This window comes from Talpa europaea (assembly GCF_964194135.1).
Source record: "Talpa europaea genome assembly, chromosome: 9".
Taxonomy (NCBI): domain Eukaryota; kingdom Metazoa; phylum Chordata; class Mammalia; order Eulipotyphla; family Talpidae; genus Talpa; species Talpa europaea.
Window position 1 is genome coordinate 2,093,311 of NC_140076.1, and position 11,981 is coordinate 2,105,291.

The window sequence follows — 11,981 nt, forward strand, 5'->3', positions numbered from 1 at the left end:
GGAAACATGAGGCCGTGCGGGCTCAGGAGAAGCTGCTCTCTGCCCACCCGACAGGCTCATTCCTGGAGCAGCGCTGGCCTCTGCTGCCGGCTGCGGGCATAGCAGCCGGAGAGGAGCAGACACGGCGTGGGAGTCGCCACCCACCCCACTCTGCCGGTTGCATCCTCTGCTTCAGCAGCCCAGAAACTCAGGGGACTGTGACCCTCACTGACCCATGTCCCTGCTCCCACGCCCGCTCAGCAGACACGCGAGGAGGGTAGCAGAGGCTCAGACTAGGTGACAGACTTCAGTCCCCGCCTTGATGTGAGCGTGGAACTGGGAGTGCCCTGCACACACCCTCCCCAGGGCGCCCCCGCCCACCCCTGGCTGGCAAGCCAGGCACAGCTTCCCCCAGTGCATGGCAGCAAGGACAGGATTGTCAGACCCAGGCAGCCATCGACTTGGGGCACATGTGACCTCAGGGACTGCTCCCTCCACTACACCTCCTCTGTGCTGCAAGGGCCACAATAACCGCACCAGTCCTGATGGCCCAGGCCTCCCCACGCGTGACCCGCAGCCAGAGCCCTGTGGGGTCCAGGCACCCCAGATGGAAAGCTCAACTTGGGGGAAGACACGACGGGGGGGGTTTGTTCTGGGAGCCCTGTAACTACAGAGCACCCAGGGCTGGTTTCAGAGCACAATCCCCTCTGCCACAATCCGCAAACCTCCCCAAATGGGGGACACAGGTCCCCTGAACTTGGGGCTGCGAGGAGCCAGGGCCACTGTGGCCAACACACCGTCTGTGCGTCCACCCTCCGGCCGCGGCCTCGGGAGTCACTCTTGGAGGAGGGACATGACAGACGCCCTCCCAGAGGAGGGACACGGAGGTGGCTGTGCCCCGTCGCCTCATAGCTACTGTCTGAACGGTCACAGCTCCGGCTCCTGGGGCCTGTGGAGAAGAGCTAATGGCAGCCCTGGCTGGACACGCCCAAGGCAGCAGAGGCGGGACTGGGCCACCTCTCCCTAGCATGTCTCGTGGCGGGTATGCGGTGATCTGCTGAGGTGGCGCTAGACGGTGCAGTCAGGAGCCCGCAGGGAACAATGCTGGTCCCGGCACGAGGCTGATCTGGGGACGCGGCTGGCCAAGAGGCCCCAGGGTCATGTGCAGCGGCCACCTAGCATCAGGCGCACTGCTGTGGCCGTCAAGGGCCGCCCTGCTGGGGCACCGCACTCTGGCTCAGGTGACAGCGACGTGACAGAGCTCCCCGGGCCCTGGCCCCAGGACAGCTCAGCAGAGGGGACCCTCAGGATGTGGCCACTCATGGAGCAGAGGCCAAGGACGGCAGAGCCACTGCCTCACTTCTCAGAACAGACACCACAGCACCAGTGTCCTGGGGCCTGACCCTGCAGAGAGCAAACCCGCACCAGACGCCCCCTGAGCCCTGGACCCATGCGCAGGGAGCCCACCCAGCCCTGCGCTCCACCAGCCCCGTGCTGTGCTCCCAGGCCAGTCTCACCCACTGAAACCACTGCAGGGAGCCCACCCATCCCCCCACCCGCGCCCACTGTGCCCTCCCCCCACCTCCCCAGTCCCGGCCCCACCCCCACGTTGCATCCCCTCCCTCCCCCCCACCCCACCTCCCTCAAGCAGGCCTCCCTGAGCTCAGGAACAGCAGCACTGATCTCCTGAGAACTTAGCACAACTTGGAATTCCTTGGTCTAAGACTGACGGAGGGCGTGGCCCCAGCGGCCCTGGCTGCAGGTGAGACCACAACACCTCGCTCACCATCACCGCCACACCCAGCTGGCATGAACATATGCCTGTGGCTTTGGTGCTGCTGAACCAAGAGGGAAATGCCCCCTTCAGGGTGGCCAGACACTGATACGTGAGCACAGTCATGCCACTGACCAGGCCGGCAGCGGGGGTGGTGCAGCCGCCCAGGCTGGGGACAGAGGCCAGTTCCCCTCTACCTGTGTAAGGTCCTGCCACCCTCTACCTGTGCAAGTCTCTCACCTGAAAATCTCAGACCAGCCTGGCGAGGCCTGGGTCTGCGGCTCGGCCGTGCTCCTGGGGTTGAGATGTACTGGTGCATCCCCAGGCCAGAGCACCCCGTGGCCCGGCCCACACACCCACTGCCCCCAGAGCAGCCCGCGTGGTCATCACCCACCTCATTGAAGACGATCCTGGCCGGCTGCCGGGAGAGCTGCTCAGTGGGCCGCACTGCAGTCTGCCAGGTCCTCCCGAAGAAGTGTCGGTAGGTGACATCAAAGAGAGACACACGCAGCTGGCACCCCACCTCCGACAGCACCTCCAGCACTCCCTGGGGGACAGAAGAGACCAGTCCTGAAGGGTCAGGGGCCACCCCGCAGTAGCAGGGTCCGTTCTGGTAGATGTGGCCACTCGGCCTCCATCGCTTGTTCAGGTGTCAGCTTCCTTTCAGGGAACTACCTCTCCTATGGCCGTGTCTAAGTGGAGCTCTGGGGTCAAGTGCTCGGCCATCTCCTTGTCAACCAGAGCCCTGCAGGGCCCAGATCAGATTCGCCTGGAGCCAACAAGACACAAGAGGCCAGCGCCGCAGACACAGATGCACCAGACACCATGGAAGCCAAGAGAGAAAAGTGTGGGTGACATTACAGGAGATCCTGGATCAAGCCATACCTGAAGCTTAAGCTAACTATGGACTTGTCTGCTGTGCGAGTTAGTAAATCACCTGTAGCTTACACCCTTTGGAGTTTTCTTTTTAATCATTTGCAACTGAATAAATCCTTCCCCATAATAACCACAAACTCTAAATCCTCAACTTACCAGAATTATTTTGGGGTGATATTAGCAAAGAAAAGCAGACTCTGAGGACTGAGAAGTGGACCGTGAGGACTGGCTGCAAAAACAGAGCAGCCAGAATCTGCACAGACGGGGCCTCCACCTGCAGCGAGCTGCTGCCTCGGCGCTCCCGTTGCCAGCCCTGTCGGTCCCCAGGACCAGGCAGCGGCTTTTCTTTCATCCATTCACTTAACAGACGTTAATGAGGCCTCTCTCCTGTCCCAGGCGCCAGAGACACACCAGGGAACAGGGGCTCCCGTGAGGAAAATCAAACACGAGGAGACGGGGGACCCCTGTATCAGGAGGCCAGGAAGATGCTTTGGCAAAGACATGTGGGGGCTGAGCCCCAGGGAGTGCGTGGCCAGAGGGAGCAGCAGAACCAGGCCTGCTGGGCGGCACCTGGGTGCAGGGCAGGGGAGGCCCCACGTTGCGCTAATCTCCATGCGGAAGGCCAGTGCCTGCTTCTCTGTGCGGCCCTGCCTGGCCGGGGTCAGGGCCACGAAGCGTCCCTGCCCCCTCTGCTCTCTGACTCGCTCTCACATTGGTATCATTGCTTCCCTTACTATTTTACACAACTCAACAGTGACGTCAACTGCGTCTGGAGTTCTCTTTGGGGGAAGCTGGTCAGTGGTGAATTCCATTTCTTTGGTGAAGATAAGGCTATTTGGGGCTTTCCCAGCTCCGGGCACTTGGGGTAAGCTGCGCTTTCCAGGAGAGGGGTCCGTCTCTTACCCAGCTGCCGAGAAAGATGAAACGGGGGCCTCTGGGACAAAATGGACGGACCGTGAGGTCATTATGTTGAGTGACATGCATCAAAAAACTGAAAGACAGATTTCAGCTGGTGTCGCTCACCTGCAGACTATAAATACCCAAAAGACAATGACATGCAAACAACCAAAGAAATAACAATTTGAGCTCAGCAAAGAGAAGATGGAGGTTACCGGGAGGAGGGCAGGGTGGGGGGAGGAGGGAGGCGGGTGGCAGAGGGCCCGGGTGGTCAGTGGAGAGGAAAACAGCTACGTAAGTAAATAAATGGGGAGGGGGAGGAATAAATCTGTCCATTTCGTGTTCATCACCAGCGATCCCCAGCACCCTGGTTCTCTCCAGCACCCATGGGAGCCTGTCCCCTTCCCGCCCGGGAGCCTGTCCGCTCTCATGGCTCAGTCTTGACGGGGTGATCGAGCTCACGAACCCTGTGAGAGAACGAGTTTCTAGCTTTGCTGATTTTCTTTATTCACCCTTTGCTCAGTCCTGCGTGTGGTTACTACTCCCCCCGCTCACTCTGGTCTCTCTGGTTCTTTCTATCTGGATTCTCGAGGACGCAGCAGAGGTGACTGACTTTGGCATCGGTGAGGCCGTGCGAAGCCGTGCGTCCCCCCAACGGACAGCACCGGCTGCATCCCACAAGTATTGATGCTTTTGCTTTACTCAGCTCAAATTATTTTCTGATTTCCCTAGGAACGCACATGGCCCCCGGGCTGGCAGGGGGTCTTTGAACTTCCAGCCGTTGGGGGCCTCTAAGGGTCAGGCTGCTTTGGAGAAGGAATTCCACTTGCAGGGATTAAGCTGGACACGCGTGCACGTCAAAAAGCTACTGCAGGCGACGCTGCAGCGCCCGTAACAGTGACGACTAGACAAGTCTGAGTCCACAGCAGCTTGGGCAAGAAAACCAAGGCTCGTCACGGGCGAGACGGCGGCACGAGAGCTATGGGGACGACAGCGACCTCAGAAAAAAACTTTCAAGGGGCTCCCCGGTGGCGCAACGGTTGAGCACTGGGTTGCGAAGCTGCCCGCAGCCTCTGCAGCGCCGGTTCGATCCCCGGCCACCGGGCGAGGGTCCCACATGGCGCGCAGACCTCTCCTGCCACCCGCTGCTCCCCTCAGCAGTGGACTTCGTCAGTCTGCCTGTTCTGCTCCCCGCTCTGGCTCTGGTGAATTCTCTCACCCTCCCGCGCTTCTGACTGTACCCAGTGCTTGTATAAATAAATAAATAAATCTTTAAAAAAAAAAAAAAAAAGAGAAAGAAAAAAACTTTCAAAACAAAAAGCAAACGATGGTTCACCCGCACAGAGAAACACCCCCTCTGTCTCAGGAAAGAACAAGTTCTTCACACAGTGCCGGGAACACTCTCCTAAGACAGGTCGTCGGGAACATTTCTTTGACGGCAAGAATACAGCCCTGTGCCATTTATGCCAAAAAACAGGGAGACAGGGGGAGAGGTGCACATGAGTGTATTTCTGGCATGTGTTTGGGTTTCTGGAAAGCTGTACAGAACCAGTTGGGGTGGGGCGCAGGCCCCTTGGGGACACGGAGGCTGATACACTTTCCCAGGTGCCCTTGTGAGTTTTGCACTATAAGAACTACCTTTCCAGAAGTAAAACAAAACGGGAAAATGAATAAAATGTTCCCCACAAAAGCAGGAGAGGAGGGGAGGAGCCCACGTGCCTCTTGAGAGCTCCGGGGGTCAGGGTCCAAGCAAAAGCCAGGGGGCCTGGCCCCCGCTCCACGGCGCTCGGCTCGCTCCCTCTGCTGCACGGCAGGGCGGTGACACACACACTCACAGACCAGGGTGGGTAGCACCCGCCAAGGGGTCAGCACCCGCCAAGGGCTGAGAAGGGACGTGCAGCCGGCCGGGGCCTAGCAAGGGGCGGACAGACAGCAGGCACCCATACAAGGGCTGGCACTGAGGGCTGGCGAGTGGGCATCACAACAGTGAGTTGCCCGCAAGCCCTCAGCCTTGCACGCACAGAGTCCACTCTACCAGATGCCAGGGTGCGTGGTCCAGCCCAGCCAAGCACTGTCGGGGGCCCTGCGTCCACGCCGGCAGCCTGGGTCCTTCCCGTGCAGCCCCCGGGCCTCTGTGGACAAACCGGCCCCGCGGGCCTGCTGGGAGAAGGGCGCAGGAGCACCAGCCTCTGGCGAGGCTCCCTGCCCACCGGAGGGCACAGACGGCAGGGCCACAGAGCCTGGCCCAGCACACACAGGCCGCAGCGTGGCCGAGCCTGGCTCTGCCCTCATCCTCACCGCCAGGCTGAGGCAGGCCACGCCGAGCTCTGCACAGGCCGCACTTGGCCCGGGAGCCAACAGCCTGGCCCAGGAGCACCCGGGAGAGCAGATGGCCTGGGCCTTCCACCGCTCCCCTGGGGCAGAGGGAAGCCCTCGTCCGGTCAGTGCCCAAGTGCTGACGGGGCTGCTGAGTCGTGTGTTCTCTCTGCTGACCGGCCACTCTTCCCTGAGCACTGCCAGGCCCGGGGTAATGGGCACAGTGTGGACCCAAACAAGCCAGTGAAATCAATATCACCCCCGCGGGGAGCAGAAAGGACACGCATCTGGCAGTAAGCAGCAGACTGTACCTGCTTGGCGAGCGGCCCCTCGAGCCCCTTCAGCACGCACTGAAACGCCGCAGACTCCCGTGGAGGCTGGCGCGCCCGCTGCGGGTGGGGGGGCACCAGCACGTTCCGGTCAAAGACTCTGTGCCAGTCATTCATCCTGCGGGCCTCGGGGTCACGCGGCTCCTGGGTCACCTGCACCTTTCGTGTTCAAATACAGAGAAGGGGTAAGGGCCACAGAGCTCGAGAGATGCTGACAGCTTCTGGCTGCCCGCCCAACCCCGCAGGGACCACCCTCCAGAAACCCTCCTGCGGTCCCTCCCCGCAGACCTGCCGCAGTGGGCTGACGCAGCTGGCCCTGCTCCTGGCCCGAGACCTCTGCCCTGGCCTGGCCAGTGGGGGGACCAGCGCGGGGAGGGGCCGTATGTGCTGCAGGGGAGGCCGGACACCAGGCCTTGGGGCCAGGCTGTCCAAGAAGGGACCCTCGAGCCGAGCAGGGTGAGCTGCAGGCGAGGAAAGGAGGGGGTGCTGTGCTCTGCACCTGGGAAGCATGGGGGTCTGGGGCCTGAAGCTGGGGGACCACCGTGGGACAGCCCCTTTGAGACACAGAATAAAAACGGGAAGAACAAGAGCAAGGGTCCCTGGGGGCAGCGGCCTTACAGCCCTGGCTCAAGGGGACCGAGTCCCCCCATGCTGAGCCCGGCTCCCGCGCCCAGGCCGGTCTGGACAGGCTGCGAGGTCCCGGCTGCATGCTGAGCTGGCGCCAGGGCTATGGGCTGCTTCCAGCCAGACTGGGCCCAGAGTCTTCTGCAGATTTCCACCTGATAGAGGCTCGAGACCGTGGCCTTGGTGAGAGGCAGAGCGGTGTGTGCTGAAGTGACCAGCGTGGACAAGGGTCCGGTCTGGGGTGGCAGGTCTCAAATGTGGTTCCCACACCCCCAAAGTTCCCCAGACTCCATCAAGGGCTCCACAAGGCCAAGGCCATGACCAGGCATCCAGATGCCCTTTGCCTTTCTCACTGCCCCGGCACTGCCCCGGTGGCGCCAAAGCCACGGAGGGTGAAGCGCCAGCCATGGGGTCCCTCTGGGCTCCTGGCCGCTTACAGGAGAGCTCCCGCGGTCACCTAGGACGGCCTGCGGAGCCTCGATGTGTCAGCCTGGGCCCTGAACACATGCGCTGATAACACAGCGTGAGCGGGACAAGAAGCGCCACAGCACCTTCCTCGCCGAAAGGACCAGCGGAGGCTGGCCGCTCAGAATGCTCAGGACGCGCTGAGACGCGGACGCGACGCGCCCGTCACTGCGAGGGAAATGTGTATAAACCCACCCGCGGGGCGAAGGTGAGGCTCGGGGAAGTCTGGATCCTCCACCGACCGCCTCCCACCCTGCCCCAGGCTTCTGACAAGGCGGCGTGGTGACAAGGCCGGGCTTCTGGCACCGTCTGACTAACTGTGCCAGTACCTGGAAGCCCTGCCTGGAGGAGCCGGCATCTCCCAAACGCACCCACTGGCCAAAAGACAGAGAACGCGGTTAAGCCAAAGATGCGGCCGGGTGGGGGACAGACCCAAGGGCAGCTCTGAGAGCCAACCCCGCAGCAGGGTTTGGACTTTAGGGGAAAAAAGAGAGCGCTGGCAGTTGTGCAGACGCGCAGGTCAGGTTTAAACCTGGCTGGCTCCACTAAGCCCCCCGCACCGGGGGCCCAGCGTGAGGCGGCTGGGCGGCTGGACACTGGCGGGTTCTGTTCTGAATCCTGAGCTGGGTTTCAAATCAGATCAAACAGGCCCAAGCTCCCCAGCCCCAGTGGGTCAGCGGCTCCGGCGCCCGTGAGGCCTTGGGAACAGCTGGCTGGGAAATAGGTCAGTCAGGTCAGAAAGGCGGGCACCCCAAAGGGGTGTGAGTGGAGGCTTCAGAGAGGCTTGAGGAGGCTTGCGAGAGGCTTCGGGAAACCCCTTCGGCGTCGAGAGACTCGGCTTGACGCCCTCCAGAGGTGACCTTTGACTCAGACCATCATAGACCCTTGCGACCTTCCTTCAGTTTCACGCACTGGGGATGCTACAGGCCTCTGCCTGGCATCTCTAGATGCTGTAAACACTGGTGTCGTGCTCCTCTGGCACCGCCTCTGAGAGCTGTAACACGGCCCAGCGCCTGGCACTGCCCAGCCTGGCTTCGGATTGCTACCACGCTGCTGTTGTGAGGCTCAGCAGCGCCCGTGACCCCCAGCGGCCACAGGCTGTGGAGCCTGGTCCACCACCCCCACCATGTGTTCCCAGCTCGGGCTCCCATGGGGGCACAGTGTCATCTCACACGTGCAGCTTCCAGTTTGGGCCACTGGACACAGTGGCTGCGCTCGGGACAGGCCAGGGGAACCTGTGTGGCCGCAGGGGCTCTTCCCTTCTCCCACCTCCCTTTGTGATTAACCCTGTTGTTGCCTCAGATTGAGCCGCGTTTTGCATTGTGTGTGCACAGGTAAGGACCCACAAAGCGTGAGATCTCCCCAAGCTCTGCTGCTTCACTTGGAGTCCCACCCCACAGGAATGCCACCCCAATTCCCCACATCCACACGGCTGCTATGTGAAACCCAAGACACCCATACTGGGTTTTATTCTCTTTAGGTATTTTTGCCTACTCAATACACCTTGTTTTATAAAAATGACTCTCCTCAATTCCACGTGTGGGGGCAGCCCCCAATTCTGGCCAGAGGACTTCAGAAATGGGGTCATAGATGAACAGGTGACCCACATTCTGCCAATCAAAGTCTCCGTGCCCTCAGGACAGGCTGTCTCCCCAGAGGCTTGGCGCCTCAGAACCCCTGCCTCCCAGGGAGGGCCCAAGGTAGCGCTGGGAACCCCATGAGTGACTCAGGAGATGGGAGGGTGGGGAGCCGGCTCCAGACAGACCAGCCTGATGGAGTGCTGCCCCAGCTCCAGGCGTCCAGACAGACCCTGGACAGTGGACTAAGTGATGGACCCACAGATGTCCCCACCTAATCCCAGAGCCTGCAGATATGTGACCTCCCATGGCAAGGGGACTCTGCAGGTGTGGCTAAATTAAGAGTCTTGAGGTGGGAGAATATCCTGGATGATTCGGACGGACCCCAAGGGCTTCAGAAGAGGCAAGCAGGCGCATCAGGTGAGCAGGAAGACAGGAAGCAACAGGAGGGCAGAGCCATGAGCCAAGGACTGCAGGTGTCTCGAGGAGCTAGAACCCACGCCACCTCTGCCCCCGCCAGAGCCTCTAGAAGCAACGAGGCCCTGCCCACACCCTGACTTTAGCTCAGGGAGACTGATTTTGGATTTCTGCTGCCCGCTGCCCAACAGAAAGAGGATGATTTGTGTTAAGTCACCAGGTTTGTGGCTAATCTGTGACTGAAACCACAGGAAACCCATGCAGATGCCCAAAGCCCACAGCAGAACAGGCTGGCAACTGCAGTGCCACATGCCCAGGACGGCTGCTGAGGCTCCCAGGGGCAGTCCCCAGCCCCAGGACCCCTGTGCCTCCCTTACTGCCAGTCTCGTACTGACCTGCGCTGCGCTGCCTGCCCAATTGCTTCATGCCTGGCTCACACGAGAACTCAATAAATATTCACGAAATCGTATCAAAGTGCCATAAAGTTAACTCCCAAACTTTTTTTATTTTTTCAGGTCTCCCGTTGACTTTCATTATAAAATGGTGTCATTTGTACAACAAAGTGCCAAAGACCAAGTTTTCCCAGAGCAAGTCCTTCCCACCTGGTTGAGCCTCACAGAAAAGTACCTACCAGTGCCAGGCCCTGGAGACTGGGATACAGCAGACCAGCCGCCCGCCTTCAGGGAGTGAACCTGGAAGGAGGCAGAAAGGAGGACAGGTCAGCACACAGAAGACACGGAGTGGCCATCAAGTGACCTATGAGAAGGTCGGCAGGGAGGAGAGGGTGCAGGGGGCAGGGAGGTGTGGGTTCAAACTGAGTGGAAGCCACACGTGTCTAAGGAGCTCCTTCTCCCACCGCACAAGCCCGGAGGCCAGACTCCCTCCCTGTACTGCACCAGACCCGCCATGGACACGCGAAGAGCTGGGGAGCTGTTGGGGCGGACGGCACCTTCCAGAGACAGGCATTTGAGGGTGGGCCAAGGCAGGGCCTTTGAGGCAAAGGAGGGGCCGCAGGATAGCAAGCAGTGGAGTCACAGGAGGGGCCCACTGAGTTCAGAATAGGTGGGGGGGCCTCCCTGGGGGCTCAAGGGGTTAAGACGCAGCACTGTGACGCTCTCACCAGCCTCTGCAGCACGAGTTCAATCCCCGGGCAGGGAGCTACCCACACGGCGCGGCAGACCTCCCCTGTCTCCTGCTGCTCCCCCAGCAGTGGATTTCAGGGGATCCGCCTGTTCTGCTCCCCGCTCTGTCTCTGGGGAGTCCTCTCACCCCCCCGCATCTCTGGCCTGCACCCCAGCTTTTGTGTGCATAAATAAATAAATCTTTAAAAAAGAAAGGTTAGGGCGGGGGTCGGGGCTGGACAGCGGGGTTGGGGCGCAGCAGAGAGGGGACCCGCCGCCCGCAGGCGGAGCCGGGCCGGGCCCGCGGACCCTCAAGACCGCCACTGGGTGGCGGCATCGGCTGAGCCAGCGTGGACAGCAGCCCGTGGGCCCCGGCGGACCGCGGCACCCGGCGGGGGGGGGGGGGGGGGCCGCTGGGGCGCCCACGGCGCGGGCTCCCTGGAGAGCCGGGCCCGGCGGGGGGGGCACCCCGCGGGCCGCGCGCCTCAGCAGCCCCCCGCGGTCCGGCGAGAAGCGCGGAGGCCAAGCCCGCGGCGGCCCCCGGAGCCCCGCACCGCGCCCGCCTTCCGCCGGGGGCTGCCGAGGGGCGCGGGGTCAAGGGGCAGAGGGCGGGGGCCGCACCCCCGGGAGCTCGGCGGCCGGGCCCCGCCAAGTGTCCAAGCTGGGGGGCCGCCGAGGCTCACCCAGTCCCGCCCCGCCCGCCCGCTGCACCGGCCCCCGCAGCCACGCGCGGCGCCCCCCAGCCCCCCGCGACCTCCGGGCCGCGCCCCCCGCCCCCGCGACTCCGGCGCCGGGGCCCCGCCCGCCGCGGCCGGTTACCTAGGAGACGGGCCCGCCGCGGCCGCGCCGCCCGGCGCCAGCGGGGCCCGCGCTCTCGGGGGGCGCCCGCACGGCGGCTCGGAGCCGGCGCCCAGCGGAGCCGCGGGCCGGGCACGGGCCGACCACGGGCCAGGGTCGCCGGCCGCAGCCGCCTCAGGAGGAGCCCCGGAAAGCGGCGGGCAGCGGGCTCCGGCCGAGAGCCCACCCGCGTCAGCACTGTCGTCAGAGCGGGGGCCAATCAGGAGCCTCAGGGGGCCCGGCTCCGCCGGCTCCAGCCAATCGGCGCCGCGGCGGGGCCACCCTGCTTTGCATAGCCGGCGAGCCCTCCGCCAATGGGGCCGTGACTGACAGGAAGAAGACCCAATGAGGAGTCGTCGGGGGCGGGGCCCCAGGCGTCCCACGAGGTGAAGATGCTGCGGGCGGAACCTGGCGGCGCGAGCGGGCTTCGGGGGCGCTGGAGCCGCTGGGCCGGCGGGAAGGAAGACCCGGCGCGGGAGCGCGATCCGGAGCCGGAGCCCGCAGGTGAGCGCCGCGGACGACCCCGCGGGCCGCGCTGGCCCGGCCGTGCGCCCGGGGAGCGGGGCGGGCGCCCCGAGGCCCGCGCTGAGCCCCGGCGCCTCCCCCGGCGCGGCCCCGCGCCCGCAGCCGCGCACCGCGGCGCCCGCGGCTCGCCTCCGCCGGCCCCCCCGGCCCCCCCGGCCCCCCCGGCCCCCCCGGACCCCGGCTGCGGCCTCCCCTCCCCGGGGCCCCGCCGCCCCCGCCCCGCGCCCCCCGCCCCGAGCTGCGG

General features: G+C 63.4%; 1 protein-coding gene across 1 annotated transcript in view; it reads right to left on the minus strand.

The window, feature by feature from the left end:
• Positions 1-6,288, minus strand: part of NPHP4 (nephrocystin 4) — a gene marked incomplete at both ends in the record, with an annotated part of 66,156 nt that extends 59,868 nt beyond the window's left edge. The window contains 2 exons of the mRNA XM_084244049.1: positions 2,148-2,300; positions 6,154-6,288. Coding sequence (XP_084100175.1) covers positions 2,148-2,300; positions 6,154-6,288 — 288 coding nt within the window. The remainder of the gene's footprint in view (positions 1-2,147; positions 2,301-6,153) is intronic.
• Positions 6,289-11,981: the final 5,693 nt, after the last annotated feature.